At 48.8% G+C, this 22,301-nt stretch overlaps 1 protein-coding gene and 1 long non-coding RNA gene across 2 annotated transcripts in view; one reads left to right on the forward strand and one right to left on the reverse strand.

Annotated features, from left to right (window-relative positions):
* PRKCA (protein kinase C alpha) overlaps window positions 1-22,301 on the reverse strand; it is a 381,700-nt gene that overhangs the window by 68,267 nt on the left and 291,132 nt on the right. Inside the window, exons 6-8 of the mRNA XM_029927074.1 lie at window positions 19,939-20,095; window positions 18,750-18,884; window positions 18,398-18,494 (exon numbers count right to left, since the gene is read on the reverse strand). Of these exons, the coding sequence (XP_029782934.1) occupies window positions 18,398-18,494; window positions 18,750-18,884; window positions 19,939-20,095 (389 nt within the window). The remainder of the gene's footprint in view (window positions 1-18,397; window positions 18,495-18,749; window positions 18,885-19,938; window positions 20,096-22,301) is intronic.
* On the forward strand, window positions 1,638-9,007 carry LOC115281799. The gene is made up of 4 exons (XR_003904406.1): window positions 1,638-1,959; window positions 2,796-2,992; window positions 8,547-8,696; window positions 8,916-9,007. It is a non-coding gene; the product is annotated as an uncharacterized LOC115281799 (long non-coding RNA).

Below are 22,301 nucleotides of genomic sequence, written 5' to 3' on the forward strand. Positions count from 1 at the left end.
GGACGGCGCCTGGACTTCTCTCTCTGGCACCTTATTCCATAAAACTGAGGAATAACTGGAGGCTTGAAGTGGTGATATCGTCTTCACATCCATCCAAAAGTAAAGAGATCCAGTCACAAGTTCCCAGCTCCTGTGCGCAATTTTTCCTGGAGTCTTTTATTTGCAAGGCTCGACTGCCCTCTTGTGGTGTTGCTTTTCCAGAGCGACTGCATTTTCACTGGGATCTTTTAGTAGAAATTGGCCTAAGGTCCCCTGGTCCCGCCTGCAGAGGTAAAACTCCTACAAATGCTCAAAAGAGACACCGAATGTATATTCCCAGCTAGGCCTCTGCAGGACAGAATTCACGGCTCTGGCGTGAGAGCCTGGCCTCTGCGAGGGCCCGTGGTCTGTGCACCGTTTAGGGTCTGTACTTCATTTCTAGAAAACAACATCACAACAGTCCTGGGCCTAGGATTCCTGAACCTCCTCCTCCGCCTGAGCCCAGACTTTGCAAGAAGCAGAGAAAAGGAGGCAGAAAGGGCTGCGAGGGGACAGGGGAGTGGCCCTGGGGAGCCTCTGTGCTTATCTTAAAGGTAGAAACACAGGACAATCCGGGAAATGATGAGAAATGATGATAGGCACGGGAGGGCAGAATTCAATGAAAAAGCCCACTAGGGAAATTCAATTGGAGCTAAACGATCAGAGAAGCGCAGCTCCTGAAATCAACCGAAGAAACAAAAAACCCCTAAAAACCCAAAGCCAAGTCCTAACTGGCCATAAAGCCCTGGGGGAAGTTCCAGCACTTCCCGCCACTGCTGTCCAGCTGCCGCCGTAGAGGGTGAGCAGGACTGGGCATCTAGCAAACGAGGCTCAGCCTACCTCCTCGTGGAAGTCACAACAAACAAAATGATCCTTTCCCCTCAAATACTAGATTTGTTTGCTTAATTTTTTTTTTATTACAAAATGTTTCTAACTGACAGCAGCAAGCATTTTGAAAGTGGGGCTGGCTGCAGTTACATTTGGCACAACACTTCCATGACCATTGATTTCACCCTATGTTCACTGAGAGTTTTAAGACCACACCAGTTTTTAAAAACGAGGGGCCTGATTATAGCTCCGAGGGACACCTGCTTCCCGGGCCAGTCACAGCTCTGGGCTGCTCTCTGGGCCCCCCCGGGGCAACTGCTGACAGAGAAGCTCGGGGACGCAGACGGGGAGGAGACTGTCCGCCAGACGTGGACTGGATACCAGTGATGACACTGCTGACTTCTCCAAGGCCTCTGTCTCTTCATCTGTAAAAGGGACGGAAAGTCCCTGCCTCCTCCTGCGTGGGGAGCCCTCACTTCCTACAGTGAAAGGGGCATAATCAGAGTTCAGTAGCTGCTGCCAGGCCAGAAAGGAGATTCCTCCAAAGGGCAGCAAGCAGAGAGGGACAGAGATGAAGCAAAGGACATAAATGGGGAGGGGGCTCCCCACTGCCCTTGGGGGATGTGGCCAAGCAGTCCACACGTGTTTGCTTTAAGAGCTGGTCTCCAGGGCAGGAGGGGCCTTTAGGAGGAGCTTTGCGGAAGAGTGTGTGGCTCAGGACTGGGGGAGGGGAGGGTGTTCCCTGGGATGGGGGCCTTGAGTCAGGAAGCTGGGGAGAGCTAGGAGAATTCCAGTTCTTTCAGTTACTGTGATCCCATCGGTACCTACAAGGCTGCTGGGCCCGGGGAAATGTGGGTTACAGAAGGAGCGCCCCCAGGATGAAATGAGACCATGGCATCTCCCGACTGCAGCCACCAGTTTCCGTGCAAATCTGGCTGCCCACCCACGGCCGCTGGTGAGTGGTGGGTCCTGCCTGCCTGCCTGCTTCTTGCCGGCGCATCAACGTGGAGGAACAGTCCCCGGGGAGCCGGCGGCGGACGGATTACTGGCAAGTCTATTTTCAGATGAAGATCAGTTCACGCACGAGCAAGCGATGCTGCCCTGCACACAGGTGTGAGTGACGGCACCCTGTTTTCACTGCCGGGGTTGGGGCGCGTTTCCGACAGACAGGTGACATTCTCTTTCTTAGGCAGCATCGTCTGTGCTTCTGGTCCTGAGGCCCGTAACGAAAGGCACAGGAAACGAGACGTGTGCACAGACACAAAGCACGTCAGATCAGAGGCTTTGGCGACACCTCCCCGACCCTGCTCATCAATGACCTCGGGCCGGCCTCTCTTGGTTGCTGCATGCAGGGAGAGGGTTGGAGTGGGGGTGGAGGGATGGGCAAGGGTGCTGTTCCTCTAACGTACAGCCAGGTCTCCCCAACCGGGCCCATGGTGGTTCAGAAAACACGACAAAGGGTTTGTTTTAACTTGCTGACGGCTTTTCAGAAAACAGCCATGTTTCTTCCCGTTTGGGAGGACCCGGCTCGTAGTACCTGAGGCTGGGAGGATGGAGGATGCTTAGAGTAACAGCAGCACCAATGCTGTTCTGGTCGCTTTTAGTGTTTGCTCATTCAGCCCTCCCAACAGCCCTAAGGAGGCTGGTGTTTTTATCATCCGCATTTTAGAGATGGAGAATCTGAGGGAAGAGAGATGAGCTGAGTGGCCCAAGGCCATACGGCTAAGAGGCATCAGAGCTGGCTTTGAACCCAGGCAGCCTGGAGCTTCACCACTGCTCTGCTACTTCCCTGCAGTGACACCTGGGAGCCATGATGCCCAGCAGGCGGGGGCTGGGGGGGCAGTCCTTCTGAGGATGGGGACAGCCACTCCCCTGGCAGGAGGGATCAGGGAAGGGAAGGCGTCCCCTAACTTTCTTTCTTTTCCCTCTCCCTTCATTGCCCTCTCCAGCCACATCTGAGTTTCGCATAAGCACCCACCTGGCTTTTCCTGCACGTTGTGAAATGCAGCCCCCTCACCTGTATTTCTCTAAGAACAACAACGTCTCCAAACGAATGACAAAGACAAACAATCACACCACACAGGCAAGGGACACCTGGGTCACAGGAGGGACCCGGGTCCCCAAAGTGTGAATTTACGTCATCAGGGTAAGGTGTCCTTTGAAATAACGGGTCATGAGATGGCAGGGGATCTGTCTGTTTCTAGGTAGGAACTGTGTCCGCGCCCCGGAGTGATCAAGAGGTGCTGGCCCCCCAAGGGTGCAGGGTGAGGAAATCACTGGGGGGCTCCGTGTGCTCAGGTATGGCCGCTTCTAACGCTGCTTCTCCCACGTGAACACACGGCACTGTGTGACAGCGTTTTAAAAGACAAACAGGAGGGCAGCGATAAGAGCTAGGAATCTTGACGGTCGCAAGTGTCCACACACGACAGTCATCACAGTCTTAGACTTGCTAAGCCTCAAAGAAGATGTTTTCTGTCCCCTTTTTCAAAAATTCTGGGTCATTAATCTCTTGTGGCCCCTCAGGGGACACATTTGTAGTGTTAGATATAGGCTCCCCAGAGAGAAACTTGAAAAACGTGATTTATTAGACGTTTTCTTTAGTACAGTGTTTTTAAAAGTGTATTATTATATGTTGGTTCTAGCTTAGGATCGGGCGTGGGATTTCTCCCTTGCAAATGCTTCACCCAAGTATTTGAATGTTGGGATTTTGCAGGTGGTTCCAACATGAATATGCTGGAACAGTCCGGAGAGGGTTTCAATTATTAACAAAGGCAATACGTTGAAAACACAGCTGGTACTCAGCTCTAACCAGCTCCCCGAAAGAGAGCGGTATTGTCAGAAATGATTATAGACACGATTTTTGAAATCATTTACATGCAAGTTGCAAAGTTCCATTTGACAGTTTGGGGAGAGAATGGTTGATTAGGTCATGACAACGGAATTGGGGGAAAAAAAACTAAAAAATGAAAAAAAGAAATGAAATTAAAGTGAGTAGTATTAAGCCAGGCATTCAGAACATCAGAAAAATCTTATGATTTCAGCCCATGACATATTACACTACATCTTCCATATATACACGCGCATGTAGTGTAGGCACACCATATTGCTCGCATGCTTATGTAGATGTGGGTCTACAGAAAATTGCAAATGAGTCTTAACATGTGCTTGGAAATATATACTAACAGAAGGAAAAGGGAAATGTCTGTCAATTTAAAGATGCACTCTTTCTGTTCCTTTGATGCTTTTGAAATTTTACAGACGGGAATTTGTCTTTAATCACTGATAAGAGATTTCAAGATTTCCTTGGTGTAAGCTTAAATGAACCTAACCTGAAGAGTGGGGAGGGCTCAGATACTCCCTGGGTGATACGTAGGGAACGCTTTTCCTCACTGGAGGGCCATGGCCATCGGGACGGGAGCACACAGACTGGGACACGAGTAAGTCACGTTCAAGTTACCAGAACACACAGTGCATCCTTAAGAGTGGAGAGCATGGCAGGGGCTCAGGCTGCACAAAAACCAGGGCGGACGTTTTTGTGGAAGGGAAGGTGGAAAAAGAGCAGAGGAAGAACTACCTTTAAGAAGTGGACATGACATCCCTGTAAGAGACAGGAGAAGAAGAAAAACTGCTAGGTTAGTAGGGGAGACGCTGCAGACACAGGAAAACAATTAGCATGAGGAAAATAAAAACTGAGTACAAGACACCGCAAATTCCATGTACAGCAGAGACAGAGCGCGAGGCAGCGACAGCCCAGGACATGGCGTGCGGGTTCAGGACACAAGGAGGCGAACCTTCAGACGACACTGCTCCGGGCGCTCGGCAGCTATGGGGCTGATGTGGCCCTTGGAGAGGTTAGGGGTTCCCACTAGCACCTTCTTGTCATATGAAATAATGGAAGGCGACAGAGAAGAGTCAGGAGCTCTGGATGAGCTCGGCGAAGTCCCTTCTGGGCTTTTGTTGTCTCATCAAAAAAGACAATTTTAAACATCTCTCCTGCTTGTACTATTCTGTTGCTGCATTACAGACGTCTTCTGTAAAGGACTAGGGAGCACGTATTTTAGGCTTTGCAGACCATTCAGGGTCTACTGCAGGGACTCAGCTCTGCTCCTGCACCAGGAAAACAGCCATTGCCAGCGGAGGAACGAACGTGGTCGTGTTAATAAACTCTACGGACACTGAAATACAAATCCCACCTATCCACAACCGGATAACTTTACCTTCCCAAGTACTCATGTGAGAGAATAAAACTGAAACCATTTTAACAGAAAACTTTATACGAGGAGTCATGAGAGATTAATCCTACAAATTCATACAGAGTGTGAATCTGCTTCAGGGAGAAATTTTGAGAAAGAGGCTGGTTTTCTGAACCCAAATTCCATAGCCTGAAAGGGTCCCTGCATCCCTGAGCCCAAAGAGAGAGGAGCTCAGAGACAGACAGATTAGATGTTGTGCCCGGAAGTCTTTGTCTACTAAAATAGGAAGCTGGTCAAATACGAATTTTACATCTCTTTGAGCAGGTATGGATGGATTAGCTTCTGTTACATCTTATAATTATGGGTACTTTAAATTTGTAATCACAAATCTATTTATAATTGTTCTCAAAACAGGCTATTTTATTCCAATCCCAAAAGCTCTATTTTAGGCTATAGATCGTAATCCACATCAAGATTAAAGACAACTAACAATAGCAACAAAAACATCCTTTTTGAAATGGTGGTTGGGTTTCCAAGAACCTTGGAGGAAATTTAATCGGGCATTTCTATTTCTCCTGCACCTTTCTGAAAGAGTTGTCCAGTCTTTGCCCAAATACCTGGAGGTACAGAGGGCTCCACGCTGGCCAAGATGCCCGGAAAAGTGTGCCTTCAGAAGGGTCCCACCCCCAGGTTCCGTCTGTAACAGGCCACCTTCTGCAGGGAGATAAATCTCCGCCAGCAGACACCCTCCGATCCTGTGTCTTGGGCGGCCTCACAGTCTTCCAGTGACCGCCAGGCAGCTGCTCCTAGACTCAGCCGGACCTAGAGAGACCCCTAAGCTATTTCATGCTTGGAACATGACAAAGGAATCCAAGTCCTTTTTTGTCTGAGAGCCGCCTAAATGTCTACCCCCTGGTTGTCAGTAATGGCCAGGACACACATTCAGGTCGCAGAGGTCCTGAGCCCGGGCCCTGCTCCATCGGCTTCCTAGACACACGGGCTCACACACCCTCCCCTGGGCTGTCAAGGAAAGCTGAACGGCACCTGGCATTTAGATTCTGAGGCATTCGGACCAGGGCTTGAGGCTGTCGCTCTGGAGACATGACGGTGGCAAATCTTACAGGTGTGCCCAGCACGAGGAAATTCCCGACTGGTTTAAAAGGCTTGAGGAATATGTAAATGAGGGTAGGCTTTGGAAAGCTTGAGACAGAGGGGAGAGGGGGGAAGGAGGGTCTTCCCAGGGGAACACAAGTTCTAAGGTGCGTGCGAGAGCATGCCATGTGCGTGAAGGGGGAGGGAGCTGGGTGTCACGGGGAGGGTGACAGAGAGGAGTCAGGAGCTCTGGGTGAGCTCGGCGGAGTCCCTTCTGGGCTTTTGTTGTCTCATCAAAAAAGATAATTTTAAACATCTCTCCTGCTTGTACTATTCTGTTACTGCATTACAGACGTTTTTGGGAAAGGACTAGGCAGCACGTATTTTAGGCTTTGCAGACCATTCAGGGTCTACTACAGGGACTCAGCTCTGCTCCTGCACCAGAAAAACAGCCACTGCTAATGGAGGAATGAACGCGGTCATGTTAATAAACTCTACGGACACTGAACTATGAATTCCACCTAAGTTTCAAGTGTTGTGACTATTAGGCTCAAGAAATCATTTAAAATATTAAAACCACTCTTAGGCTCATGGGCCAGACAAAGGCTGGGTGTGATGCCCGTCCCAGTTAATTAGGACGTGGGGTGTGATGGAGTCAGGCCTTGTCACCCCCACAGCCAATGGAGAATATAAACTTGTTCACTCACTGGTCAACAGGTCGCATCCTCTCCACTGGCATTTTTCAAATTTTATAGAAAGCTTTTTTTTTAAATTTTTATTTATTTTTGAGAGACAGAGAGAGACAAAGCATGAATGGAGGAGGAGCAGAGAGAGAGAGGGAGACACAGAATCTGAAGCAGGCTCCAGGCTCTGAGCTGTCAGCACAGAGCCTGATGTGGGACTTGAACCCACGGACCGTGAGATCATGACCTGAGATGAAGTCGGACGCCCAACCAACTGAGCCACCCAGGCGCCCCCATTTTTCAAATTTTAAAGGGGATAGGAACTTCCTGGCGATCTTGTGAAGATGCAGATTCTGACCCAGTAAAGGTCTAGGATGGGGCCTGAGACTCTGCATTTGTAGTAAGCTCCCAGCTGCTGCTGCTGTTGCTGCTGGTCTGGTCCACGTACCGTGGTTGGAGCCATGAGGGTCTGAAGCACCACAGGGGCCACCACTTTCCCTTTCAGGGTTACCCAGGGAGTTCAGAATCCTTGGGACTGACCTCTCTAGATCCCCAATTCTAATTCTTTGTAGGACCTGTTCCATGGGGAAAAAGGCAAACGGCATGTGTAGGGTCACCTGTATTCTAGGCTTTTCTCCTTGAAGGGGCTTTAACTTCTTCTTTGGTGCTTGGGCTAAAACCACAGGGACCTGGGTCAGTGCTCTATGTTCATGCCCCATGTCTATGTTAGTGCCAAGGGGCACTGGCTGGCCCCTCCTTCCTTCCAGTTCCTGATCTGCGAGCCTCCTGTGGGTGCTGGCACCGGGCCACACGTGGATAGATGCGTCTAACATTTCACACGAGGCTCGCCCCACTTATTTTGTTTTTAATTTTTAAGCGTTTATTCATTTTTTGAAAGAGACAGAGCATGAGTTGGGGAGGGGCAGAGAGAGAGGGAGACACAGGCTCCAGGCTCTGAGCTGTCAGCACAGAGCTGGACGCGAGGCTTAAACTCATGAACCACGAGATCATGACCTGAGCCAAAGTTGGATACTTAACTGACTGAGCCACCCGGGAGCCCCTTGGCCGGCCCTGTTTATTGAACTGCAGTATCCATCCATACTTGCTACAAGCGCAAGGCTTTTGAGGTCATTCCAGGAATCCATTAGGGTGGAACAGACAACTGGAATGTACAATCTTTTCCTGGTTTCCCAGCAAAGTCGTTTCCGTAAAAGAAATTAAGCTGAAAGCATGTCGCCAATGCTATCATATAAATGCATTCACCCTCCCTTTCAGACTGATAGAAATTCTCTGCAGTTGCTTTGGGAAGCTTCCTTGGGGTCCTCTGAGTTGAGTGGTAGTGTCAACCTCTGCTGACAATGATCTAATGAATGTGTGAAAATGATTTCCAACACTAAACCTTGTCCTATATCAGTCTAAGATTTTGCTTCTAAGACGGAGCTGAACTACAAAGATTAAAATATCCTTCAACTGATGTGCATTTCATAGACTTTCCCCCCTTAACACTGCACAATTCAGAAAGTAATTAATTAAGCTATTTAGGGACCAAAATTTAAAAAAAAAAAAAGAGCAGAATCTACATTGGGGCACATAGATTTTCAGTTTTGTGTCCAAAAGGTCACTGGAAAGTGCTCAGGTTTCCATAGTAACCAGAATAGACCTGATCAAATCAACAAATAGCTACAATTTATCTGAGCGTCTCCAATGAACTATTTTCTTTTTTCTCATCCAGAGAAGAACATCCTGAATTAGAGAAAGTCGTCAAAGACAATGGAGGTTTTCGGGAAATCCAATTGCAGCAACAGAAAACAGGACTTGCTTGCTCTTTCAGTATTTAACCTGCCAACAGAGACTCATCCATGTTGACCGAAATACTTTCACAGTAAGCGGATCATAATAATTTGTCAATCAGCAATAGGGATAATCTTGAAATGTTCCTCCGGAATAAATAAGAGGAGATATATGTCTGATCTCAGGGCAGTTTGGAGCGTCTCCAGGGAGACACTTCTTTCTAGTCGTTTCTGGGCCCATATCACTAACCCCATTCTAATGGAACATGTTCGTCAATTTTTTGTTTTTTTGTTTTTCTTTTTTGCTTTAGAGCCTGATAGGTTTCTGAATGGTCACAAAACCGGTGAAGGCGCAGACATCAGAGATGCCACCGCTAATCCTGCTTTCGATTCTGACCCATGGCCATTGTGTAGACTCTATTCAAACAAGTCTTTCAAATAAAACATTTCAGCCATGGAAAGTGAGTGTCACCTTGTTTCCAAAATGCCTGTTAAAATTAAGGTGGCTCATGGGTTCAGAGCCTTTTGGTAACACATTTAGTAAAGACCAAGCAGTAAAGCATCTTCGTGTCTAGGAGGGAAAGCTAGGTGAGCTCGGACCCTCACTTACAGCTTTCCAATGGACCGGGGATTCTCCACAGATTTTGTGGACTTCTGGTATGTTGTTAAATTACTGAGTAAGTCAAATATCATCTCAGCCTTGTTACATCCTCTTCCCTACTAATTACTTGGCTGTGCCAAATAGACAACAAACAAACCCCATACCCAAAAAACAGGAAACAAAACTTATCCGGGTACAGCAACATGTCCAGAATCTCAGGAGAATCTATGTTTTTTAAAAAAATTTCTTTTAATGTTTACTTTAAAAAAAAATTTCTTTAGTGTTTATTTCTGAGAGAGAGAGAGCGAGCGAGCGAGCGATTGAGAGAGCATGAGCAGGAGACAGGAAGAGAAAAAGGGAGACACAGAATCTGAAACAGGCTCCAGGCTCTGAGCTGTCAGCATAGAGTCTGACGTGGGGCTCAAACCTACAAACTGGAAGATCATGACCTGAGCTGAAGTTGGATGTTCAACCAACTGAGCTACTCAGGTGCCCCTAATGTTTACTTATTTTTGAGCGAGAGAGAGATAGAGAGTGCATAAGAGCAGTGAAGGGACAGAGAAAGAGAGAGAGTGTGAAAGTGAGAGAGTGAGAGAGTGAGTGAGTGAGAGAGAGAGAGAGAGAGAGAGAGAGAGAGAGAGAGAGAATCTGAAACAGGCTCCAGGCTCTGAGCTGTCACCACAGAGCCTGACATGGGGCTCAAACTCACAAACTGTGAGAATATGACCTGAGCCAAAGTCAGATGCTTAACCGACTGAGCCACCCAGGTGCCCTAGAATCTACATTTTGAAGTCCAGTTCTTTTGGATATAGAGAAAGTGCAAGCCCAGGAAAAATGCATTAGAAAGTCACTGGTTTTGCATTTTAGTCCCCACCCCATGACAAACTGTTCTTCACTGGGAGGAATGTTCTAGACTAGCCCTAACAGAAATACCATGTGAGCTACATATATAAATTTAAATTTCCTAGTAACTTCATTAATATTTTCAATAATATGTTTAACACTGATATATAAAAGTATATAATAAAGTAACAGATTTGTTAATTATATAGTTAACCATATAAACCCAGAATATTATCTCAGCATTCAATCAACATACAGATTATTGCTGAGGCATTTTATAGTCTTCTCTTTTTTAGGGGTCTTTGCAATCCAGTGGGTACTTCGTACAGAGAGCACACCTCACCTCACACTGGGCATCATCTAAGTGCCCAAAAGGCACATACGGCCAGTGGCTGCTGAATTAATCAGCACAGCCTAGAGGATTTTCAAGGTATGGGAAAAGGCAGCTATTTACTCCTTGGAATTTAGGATTATGTGATGGTTATTTTTAAATTTTTAAAACATTTATTTATTTTGAGAGAGCGAGAAGAGAATGCGTGAGCAAGAAGTGTGGTAGAGAGAGGGAGAGAGGGAGACAGAGAATCTCAAGCAGGCTCTCAGCACAGAGCCCGACCCCATGAACTGCAAGATTGTGACCTGAGCTGACGATGCATTCAGACCAGCAGAGACGACTGTTACGGGTCAGAATGTAAGGGGTTAACTTACTTATGGAATGTAATGGATAATTCGTTGCAAACCACTCCCCCACCCTTTTCTATGGTTGCTAAGATCCAGCCAAGACCACGCCTCCGGAAAATTTGCTTAGTCATTGTCTAACTATGATTGGTCATCTTAAAAGAACAAAGAACTAAATTGATAGGTTCCCGCCCAAACCAGCGGCTCTGTATTACAATGTAATTGGCTATCATGGGATGCTGTGTATGTCTGTATAAGCTCACGGCAACCTTTGCTCGGGCCATCCTCTGCCCTTTCTCCTTACCATCAGGAGACCAGGGTCGGCCCGGCCGTGAATAAAATTTTGCCTCCCTTCAGTTCAGCGTTTGGTGGTCTTTCCAACATCATCCTGCAACAATGAACAGGCTTGGTCCCCGTGGGCTGACCCTGTTCAGTGGTTAGAAGAATGTCTGGTGCTCTTTGCCTACCTGAAGATAAGGTCTGTAAGGGTGAAGAGTGAGGTGATGATCTGTAATTGGGGAGAATGAGAGTTTTTATGAGGATGTCAACATGAGGTCCTGGGCAGAGTACGGAGGACCCAAGGGCAGGGGTCTGGCTGAGGGCGTCATTAGTTACGCTGCCGATCAGCTAAGCATTCAAGTTCAAACCACTCCAAAATGCTGCCTGTGTGTCACATGCCATGAGAAACGGAGCCAAAGTGGAGATGGGTTGGGCAACCTGCCGCTGAGGATGGCACGAGAGAACTGGAGTTAAATTTCAGGCTCTGGACAGCAGCGCATGTTGGGATGATCAATCTGCTGGTTCTCAGGAATAACTCTTTGACAAACCTTCAAAACATCTCAAATGCCCTGGTCTCCCTGCACATACAAGTAGTGTCGGAGTTTATAAGTTTTCATCACTGTTAGTCAAAAACTAAATCTGAGTCTCTTTTATATAATCAGCCACAACAAAAGCAAAAAAAATAAAAGGAAATTAAAGATCAGAGAACTCAAGCATCTTATTCAAGGTTACTGTTAGGAAGCGGTGGAGTGAGGAGGTGAAAGCATGACTGACTATCCTCTTTCTAGAATACCACGCTGAAGCATGGAGTAACCGGCCCAAGTTCGTGCGACTGGGGTGTAGACAAGCCAGGATTTGAATCCAAGCAGACTAACTCCTGGGCTGGGGCTCCCACCTCGATGCAGGACCGCCTCTCGAAGGCAAGGGGTCTGCGGGCTCAGCTCAGAAACTGCCCGAGGCTTAGTGGTCACTCGCGGGGCTCACTGCCGTTTTCATCTCTGTCCCCATCAGCATCATACCTGCTGCTCCCGGGAAGGGGCAGGGTGGAGCTGGTCGTCAAGGCCTGGCCCAAAGAGCAGCCGCTGAACTTCACACGTGGTCACAGATTCCTGTTCAGAGAACTCTCCAAGTGAGCTCTAGAGAGAGGTCACACGCATTTCAAGCAATTTCAATACATCCATCCTGTCCTCTTGAATCCCGACACTCCAGAGTTATTTCCGCCAGATAATCTGCCAGCTCTCTAGTGGACACGGCTTTCCATTATCTTCCGACGAGAGAAAGACGCCCCGTCAGACAAAGCTGGAGGTGTGCTGCCTCTTAGCAATCTTAATTCTGCTACGAATGTGTCTGTTTTGCTTTTTAACTTTTGGTTTTCAGTGTTAGACTTGAACTTCCCCTGGAGCAGGACAGCAGTGGATGGCGATGCAGAAAGAGACTCAGGTGCTTTTGGCTTCTCACTTTGTTCTACTTTAATCATCTAGAACGAAATGGTGACAATGACAAAACGCCTCGACAGTCGGGCCAGGAGAGGAATGGTGCAGTCCCCTTTAGGGAAGGCTGCTGGATGCTTCTACGGAAGACTCTCCAGTAACTGTGAGCCAGATGTGGGAGAGACAAGCGATGCCACTGGCAGAGAGGAGTTCATTTAAAGTCCATTTGTAGCTGCAGGTCCTCAAAATACAAATCAGAGGTAGTGGCTGTGATACTGCAGCAAAATGGGAGAATTCGGGTTTTATTTTGTTAAACACTGAAACAGGAAATGGGAAGAGGCAGGAAGTGGTTTCCATCAACACCTCAGCCTGGGCTTAGGTGCTGTCGGCCAGAGGGAGCCCGGTCCAGGGCTCAGGCCATCGGCCCTGCAGCTCCATTTCTCTATGAGGAGCAAGGCTAGGGCCGAAGGTCTTGGTTAGAAAGAAATGGCCTGAAGGATGAGGGGCTTGCACTGGGGGAGAAGGGGATTTGGGGCAGGGATGAGACCCTCGCAGCAAGTGGCTCGCTGCAGGGGAAGGGCCGGAGGGTGGTCGCACAACACGGCCCTCCTTTTCTCCTCCCCCCAACGTTCTCCCTTGTTCTTGATTCTAGGACAACCCCAGCTCTGGAGGTAGATGTGGCCCAAAGTGCTCAGGAGAAGAGTCAACTAGACTAATAAGCACAACATGAAAAGGCTCAAGCTCACGAACGACCATGGAGATGGACAAATGACCAGGAGGTCCTCTGGAAAGGTCTTAAAATGAAAACGATGCGGTCAGAAGATACTTTCCTTCCAGCTGGGAAGATGAATGCCATGCATCGCTCCCTAGGCGTAGCTCAAGAAGCGAATCATTCAAATCCCAGATTTTGTAAAAGATCAAACTAGTAACATGACGGCGACAGAAATGCGGCACTAATAAACAACTGTACCATTTCTGTTGTTATCTGGATGATATGCTTAGGATGACACTTGTGTCCGTACAAGGCGTGGTTCAGGTCAAACATCTTTCAGATGTGCTCTTTCGAGTCTTTGCTCAGGACCTGATACCAAACTGTCGTGCGGAGAAATGGCGGTGCACCCGGACTCCTCAGCGGGAGACTCCACCCACTCCCCCAGCCACTGCCCTGAAACGGCGTTTCGTCCAGAGATCACCTGACCTACAGCCAGTCACACCAAGTTCCCAATTTACACACACATCACGTCGCGGAAATCCATCGAAATGTAAATAAAGATATATCTGCCCGTCAAATTGACGTTATCAATGGTGATAAAGTTCTCATCAATATGTCCCTATTTCATAATATGGCTGGAGCACAGGATGCAGAACTTGCCAACCATTTAGAACATAATTTCAACATCAAAATTCATTTTTGTTTTTTAGAGAAGCTCCAGAAGTTAAAAAAAGAAATAAAGCACCCTCCCTAACCCACTTTCTGCAATAAAACGTGTGAGGATGAGGATGAAAAGGCTTCTATGAAAAGTATGCCTTTTGGGCGTTTCTAATGACACCCTCATTGGATCTTTAAAACAATACCAGGAAACAAATACTATTGTTATTCTCATTTACAGAGAAGGGCACGCACAGCAAAGTCACATGGTTAATAAGTTGCAGAGCCAGGATTTGATTCTAACACGGCGTCTGTGGGCCAAACCCGGGATTAGTCAACTGTGGTTCGTGGGCCAGGTCTGGTCTGTCACCTGTTTGTGTACAGAATGTTTTAACAGAACACAAATGCGTCTATTTGTTTACATCTTTTCCGTGGCTGCTTTTGTGGCACAGAGGCAGAGGGGAGGGCGTGAGACAGAGACCCCGAGGCCCTGCAGAACTTAAACTATTTACTGTGATCCTTTGCAGAAAGTCTGCAGAGCGAGGGCTAAGCCAGCCTCTGGGCCGCCGCTAAGGGAAGGCAGACCCTCTCTCTAACGCTGGCCATGAGCCGCCTCATCACAGGGAGTGGGGACCCGGAGGCGGGAAGGAGGTACAGGGATCCTGGATCTTCTCAGTAGTGAGGGGAGGTCCTGGGGAGTCACTGACCAGCACAGGGGGTTCTAACATGCTGATTTCTCAATAAGCTTCCTGCCTCATTCCCAAAAAGTCCGGAAGCAGGGCCCAAAGGTACAGAGGTAAGCCCCCCAGGCAGGAGACACTGTTTGCTCTATTCATTGCTGGAAACTTATTATGGAACTAATGAATGGATATATGACTTCTGCTTGTGACTCGGGACCTACGTGTACCTGATTTGAAGACATACAGAACAGGTTAAAGACCCACAGGTACGCTTTCCATGCAGTCAAGGTTCTGGCTTGTTCTGTCCTTCAGGCAGATAAAGCGCTCCAGGGGGACAACGCATCACAGAATCAGGTCACTTCCAACCATCCTGGGATTTCTTTGGTTCCTAAGAGCTTTCTTCACTGATCATTCTGTTTGCCAGAATTCTAGAATCAGTGATACATTAAAAAAAATTTTCCCCCATGTTATTGGGTAAATACTAACGTGGTGATAGGGCTGTGAATGCTCATTTGTTTGGATTTTTCCTCCATTGGATTGGATGGCTTTTGGTTTCTGGAAGAGGACTTGAAAACCACACTTAGTTAACTCCTTCTAGAAAACAGAGCTGGGTATGGAAAGGACTGCCCTGGGGATGAGATGGCGCACATTACCGCAGAGTCCTGTTCCTGAAGGGATTAGTCACCTTGCTGTCTCCCACCCAGTCATGAGTCACCGCTGAACTTTAAATTAAACATTTCAGCTGAATCATACTGTTACCAGAGGGTGGCAAAGTATCTCGTATCTCTGAAAGAGCGGGTGGGGGAGAAAAGGACTCAGATGACGGAAGGCAAGTCAGGATGATGGGCGCATGGAGAGACGTGCACGGAGAGGGGAGTCTGCGGGCGCCAGGAAGTGGTCATGCCATGGCTGGGGGTGGAGAGGGAGGAGGTACGGTGGGCGTTAGAGAAGGTCCCCCAAACTGCACCTTGGTGCCACGTGGCAGCCCCGTTTGGGAATGCTGCCTGTCACTCAGACCCACTCAAGTGGACGTGACCCTTCTGCCCTGACACGCTTCTTCTGGGAGATACTGCAAGACTCGAATTGACAGACCTCAATGGAACACTGTTAGTTACACGATGACTCCTGTCTGAAATCAGATCTGGATCTCCGGTCCACGTAAAATACAACACAACAGGGGCACCTGGGTGGCTCAGTTGGTTGAGGGTCTGACTTTGGCTCAGGTCATGAACTCAAGGTTCACGAGTTTGAGTCCTGTGGCAGGCTCTGTGCTGACGGCTCAGAGCCTAGAGCCTGCTTTGGATTCTTTGTCTCCCTCTCCCTCTCTCTGTCTCTACCCCTGGCTTGTACTCTGTCTCTCTTCTCTCTTTCAAAAATAAATAAACATTAAATTTTTTTTTAATACAACACAATGGTTGCCATAAAATTCTCAGCATCTTCTCGACATGACCATCTAGTGGCTTTCTGCCTGGTCTCCTGCAATTCTCAGTAAAACGAGCTCATGTAATTCCAGTGTGGTCTAAGGAAGCTGAAAGATGCTTAAAGAAAAAGCTGGAATATAGCTCATGCGGGTGTTCTGAGCACAGAAGTCTGTAATATAAGGTGGACAGCAGAGGCTCGACCCCTCTGCTGTACTTGGCCTTGGGCTAGCAGAGCTCCAGTGCAAAGTGCATTGCCAGGAGGGAGAAGTGTGACCAGCATGACACCCGTGGCCTCTAACCAGCCTCTCGAGGGGAAGCGCAATTCCGGCCTCAAGCCCTCTGACCTGCCCCCTTGTGCTTTTTGAGTTTAGAACTCTGACCTTTATAAAAAGCTAGACTCACTACCCAGAAAAACAGGAAGGTTACTCACCAGGAAGCCAAAGAAATGAAGCCTAAAAAGTGGGTCAATATTTCTCCTTCAGCAAAGCCAAGTCTCAGATGCTTCCGCGAGCGGCACCATCATGACGCCCCGGGGCCATTCTGCCCTCACCTGTGTTCTGTACCAGCAGACCCTGGCCCGCGGACGGCTGACGATCTACAACTACGGCTTGAATTTCTGCCAGGCTCCGCTGAGCGTCTTGGCTCTTTCCCCGCCTGGGCCATAGGAGTAGCGCCGGTACTCGGTGGCCCAAAACTCTCTGGAAGGATTTAGCCCTCACAGAGGTGGTGTGGTGCCAGGGGTGGGGCTCCTGTCCTCAGCTGGGGGGCGGGGTGGAGGTGGGAGTCGCTGATGAAGCAGCGAAGGGAAACATAAATGGAAAAACAGCTCTGCCTGGCGTAGATCGTTGAAGCCACCCCAAGCCTTAACCCATCTCTACACCTGAATGCCTCTAAATACCACAAGGCCCCTTTGCAAACAACTTCATTATAAATAGAAATATAGATATAAAATATTTATATATATCACGAATTAATTATATATTATTACATTTATAAATATGTATATATACTTCCCCCTATATTTTTTAGAAGCAGAGATTGCAAGCTGATTTCTACTGGCTCAGTTTTACCTGTATTTATACCAGTAGATGTGTGTTTGACCCACACCAAGCTCTGAGTTTTAACGAGCTGCCAACATTGAAAGGAGTCGGACACTGGTGTGTCAAAACATCTGGATTCTTGGCTTCTCTTGAGGGACCCGGAGACCTGGCAGCACAGGGCCCTCATCCGTGTGAGGCAGTAACCAACTGGCACCGAGCAGCCGCGGCCGCCACCTTTACGCAGGCCCATGGTTGCCGCTTCGCCCAGTCCCCACCCTACTGCGGCCAGTCCCAAGGCCTACTGTCCCCTGCCATTGACTTATCTCAGGCACGGCTCCTTTCCTCTTCTGAGGCCATCCGGGCTCGGCCCAGGCCGTAAGCATCTGCCATCAACGTCCATGCCAGCCACGCGCCACCCTGACCGAAGCCCTTAGAACATATTTGTTTTTTTGTCCTTAGGGATCCGTCCTACCTCCATACGACCTACGTGTTTCTTTAGGACAGACTTTTGTTTGAGGGAAGGAAACAACAGGGGGAGGAAAACAAGACCATCGGCACCTCATGAGTGTCAGTATTTTCAGTAACAGTTCAAGCATCTGTACACGTGTTGTGTCTGTGTGTCTGTGCATGTGTCTGTGTGTGTGTCTGTGTGTGTCTGTGTATGTATGTTTCTTCAGGGTACGGGAACTTCCGGGAATCCTAATTAGCTTGAAGAAGAGAAAGGTTCACAAAGAAATGAACCAGCTACAGACTGGTCTGGCTGCTGTATGAACGCCTCCAACAGCCAGAGTGCAGGTGGTCGAAGGAAACCGAAAAGACTAAAAGCAGTGACCTGGAAAGTAAGGCAGGTGCTTAGAGAAAAGAGCGTTCGTTAAGAGTGGAGATGTCAGAAAGTAAAGAGAAGTACGGATAGAGAGGAGAAGAAAAAGAGGGAAGTGAGGAGGGGAGGGAGGACAGAGCAGGACAGGGAGAGAGGACAGATGACTCCGGGAGAGAAGGCAAACACAGACCCTCAGTGGGGAGGAGACAACGAGCTGGCCTTTTCTAAAGGTCTGGAGCCAGAATGAAGACGCCGGCCTGAGTGCTTAATGACACACAAATGACCTCCCGAGTTAGTGCCAGGGTGTCCCCGGCCGTTTGGGGCAGCACAGTCCTTCTTTCCAGGGAGGATACTGCACTTGGAACCTGGCCCGTCTCCCCACGGATGTGCCAACCACTTTCTCATGCAGAAATCACCCACGCTTATTTCTGGGATAGCTCTGATCTCTGTTCTCTAAGAGGATAGCAGGCCTAGAACGTGAACACAGCTTGCAAAGGAAGGAACACAGCTTGGAAAACGATGAACACGTAAGTTGCCTTTTGTCTGTCAGCGGTGGGACCACAAAACCCTGGCCCTGCCTGAGGTCAAGCTTTCCTAAGCAAAGGCGCTTCCCGCCATCTCGCGGATATCCTCACCTCGAATTTCTGCCTGAGCTCCACGTTTCCTTCTTCGTCTCCTTCTGGAATGGGTACGTTGTAGTACTCACCTTCTTCTTGGTTCAGCAACTTGTACCTTTGGGAGACACGGAAGGAAGGAGTTAGGAACGTGGCGTTTGGGCCCCTGCGGGTTCAGCAACATCTCTCTTTCCACCTCTAGACCGGCTGTTTCTGCACTGCGTCCTGTGGTGAGACTACAGCCAGATAACCTCATAGTCGACGGTCATTTCAGACCCAAGGCAGTGTGTCTTCTGAATCTCTAAGGGCCCCGGCATTTGGAGACTATTAACCTTTGGTTTACATGGACATATTCAACCTTGGGCAATCTTACCATCCGCTGGCTGGCATCTTCATCAGCTCCGAGACTCCAAAGGAAAGGGATCCCATGAAATCGTTCCTTGTGGTTCGATCCCAGTCCCAGATTTCTACAGAGAGCCGTCGGTCTTTGTCGGAAGGTTTCAATTTGCTACAAAAGAGTGCAGGTGCACATGCACAAGATTATCTAGACTGTGGTTTCCTGGGAGACACCATGTGCCCATGATAGGCGTCTGCCATTCAAAAAAAAACAATGGTATATTCAATTCTCTTCCTGCGGCTCCCTGCTGCCAACAGAGTACCAGGCCCTGGCAGCCTAGGCTCCAGACTAGCAGTTGGCAAAGTAGGGCCCATGGGCCAAATCTGGCCCGGGCTTGTTTTTGTAAATAAAGTTTTATTGGAAAACAGCCATGATCATTTGGGTACATACTGTCTATGAATGCTTTTGATTTGAGAACAGCAGAGTTGTGTGGCTGCAATGGAAACTGTATGGCCCATGAAGTCTAAACTATTCACTATCCGGCCCTTTATAGGGCAAAGATTGCCAACCTCTGTTCTACACAAAAGAGCTCCCTCTGTGGTCGTCCACACCAAAACCACTTCCTGTGTCCAGGTCTACAAAGAACACCACCGGCGTGTGCTCAGCTGTAGGCAGTGCTTTCTCTCACCTGATGATCTTATGCCTCCTCCCACTGCCTCCTCCCTTCTTTCTCTTCTACCATCCCTGCCTCTGAAATCCCGGTACTCCTTTAAACCCCATTTTAAATGTCACCTCCTCCAAGAAGTCTTCCCTGTTGAAAGGTGAGGATGACTTTTCCATTTCAGTGGCGAGAGCATTTCAGGTTTTAACAATTATTATTGAAATTCTTACCTTCCCCTAACCCAACAAACAACTCAAGTCCATCAAGAGGTAGAACGCACTTTATACTGTTAGGCACCATCTTTAACACAGAAGTGTTTTTGCACAGGGTAGGCACTGATGCTAATTTGGGGCCTGCATTACGTAGCCCCTGGTAAACCACATTACCACCCACCAAAGAGGGCTGAGAGCAGCCGCCCTTAGCAGTGGTCTGGGACAGTCTTAGTAATGGAGCGATGCTTAAAGGCATTTACAATCAGCCCACCTCGTCACCTCTCATGCTGAGGGGGGCGGTTTTGTGAGGTGTGGGGAGATAATTCAATCAAGAAGAGAGGACAACACTTACAACGTGAAGGACTCATTCCACTGGGGGTTCAGTGTGGAGCGGATGGTTTTAGTTTTCTGCTTGCTCTCATTCTTGGGATCGGGAATGAGTTTCAGCTTCACGTAAGGATCTGAAAGCCCATTTGGATCCATCGGAATTAGATTTTTTGCATCTCGTACTGTGAAGAGAAAAGGAAAAAAGACATCACAAATGTTATAAAAAGAGAACTGACCCGTATTGCCCTGTGCCCTGTGCCCAGACCAAGCAGAATGACAGAGACGTCAAGATGGTGCTTAAAGGGAGCAGAGGGGAGGACCGGGAACCTCTGATCTTCAATATGAGAAATGCTACCCGCTGTCATTGCTGCCAGAGATAATGGGCATCACGCAGGCCCTGTGGTTGCACCCTGAGACTCCGTATCAGCCTGGACCAACAGCACTCGTGACCCCTGTGCACCTCGTATTAGAAATGCAGCAGCCTGGTCCCTCCCCAAAGCTGCTGAAACAGAATCTGTGTTTAAATAAGATCCCCGGGTGCTATCTGCAGCCCTTCTCCGGAACTGGTGCGTGCCCTGCCCCCATGCCACCAGCCAGCCCAGCCCACGGCACTGGGTTACTTGAGCTTTGACAAGGATTTATCTTTCCTCCATAAAGGCCAGCCATTTCCCACCTGGGCATACGTTGGAATCTCTTGGAAAAGGGGTTCAAAAACTCCAGTGCTCACAACGAAACCAGAAGCTCTGAGGGGTGTGGCGCAGGTTCTGAAAAGCTCCCCAGGTGACACTCCTGTGCAGCAGGAGTGAGAATGTGGGGTGCGTGCAGCTGTGATACAGAATACGCCCCCACGTGTGCTCCGTCTTGCTCCGTGACACGCACGGCATGTCCACAGACCAGCAGCACCTGGGACACCACCTGTGTGCCCATCAGGTGTGTGCAATCTGTCATGTGGGTCCTGCCCCCAAATTCCCAATCCATAATTCTCATTTTAACAAGACTCCTAGATGATTCTGACACGCATCTTAGACTGAGAAGCACTCCTATGGGAATCCAAAATAATGAGGAGGAAAGGCCATTTTGTCCACGGAGGGAGGCACGCTCAGAGATGCAGCTTGTGGGGTGGTATTCCCTCTGTGGAAATGGGCGAAGCCACTGCATGTAAATGAGATAGGTCATTATCTCTTGCTACAGTAAGAAGGGACAGAAGCCTGAGCCTGCCTCCCCCAAATGGCTTCCACACCATCTTCCAAAGGCATCCTTCCCAACGTGGCTGAAACTTCCCACCGTCAGGGTCCTGAATGAGCCAGACCCCATGAGGACACATCTAAACTGGGACTGGGCTCCAGAGCCCACTGGCTCTCCCAGTGTGGCCCCTGGCCCACCAGCATCAGCATCACGGAGTCAGGATTCTAGGGGCAGATGCAGCTATCTGTGTTCACTGAGCTTCCTGATTCTGACGCACGGGAGTGCTGGGGGAAACGCTGTTCTTGTCTAGTACTGATGACCAGTTTAGCTTGACTGTGAAAGCCAGTCCTTGTTAGAATTTTAGAAGAAGGTGCTGGAGTTAGCAGTGGGCACAGACAGAGCAGGGGATAGGGGATGCTAACGATGTTGGGTCCCTGGGTCCCTGGACACTGCCCTAAGAGAAGTCACAGACCAGCATTGCCCGTTACCAGCCTGGGGACACGCTGAGAGCCTGTGCCAGCTGGCCAACAGCCTTACATCCTCCTTGTCTGGAAGCCTTAGCACAGGCAGGTGACAAATAGGACCGTATTCACATGGTCTGAGGGTGGGATGGGCTGGCCCAGATCTCCTAGCCACAGAGAAGCCGGGCCCATGTTCCCCATATTCACTTATGCTTTCCAAGCATTCCCCCACAAGATGGTATCTAACTTTATCCACCTGGGGGTGGCTAGAACATGCAAGCAGCAGGCTTAGCAGGCCTGCTTTCAAATCCTGCCTCCCTCGTGGGCTCCCAAGCACTGGGAAACCCAAGTTCCTGAGCTTCTGCTTCTTCACCTAGAAAGATGAAGAGGGGCTCAGTCCCAGGGGTACGGGGTTGGTGGGGGAGGTGCATGAAATAATGTACACGCCGTGCTTGTATAAGTTTGTGGTTTGGAAAATGGAGGGGGAAAAAGACACTGTGACAGGAGAGCTTACCGTGCCTAGTCCCACTGCCCAGTTTCAAAATCGTCAGTGGGACAGAAGGTCTCCAGGGGACCTGACTGCCTGAGAATTCTCTCAAGCTCATGCAGAAGGTTTTTTAGTGCAACGCAGAAGACCCAGCCTCCTACAACAGCAACCCAAGGACCACAAGAGATGAAAAGTTGGAGCGTAAAAATAGAGCTGTCCCACAAGGAATGCGAAGGGGCCAAAGGTCTCTCTCCA

The sequence above is a fragment of the Suricata suricatta genome, chromosome 17, assembly GCF_006229205.1.
Source record: "Suricata suricatta isolate VVHF042 chromosome 17, meerkat_22Aug2017_6uvM2_HiC, whole genome shotgun sequence".
NCBI classification, from domain to species: domain Eukaryota; kingdom Metazoa; phylum Chordata; class Mammalia; order Carnivora; family Herpestidae; genus Suricata; species Suricata suricatta.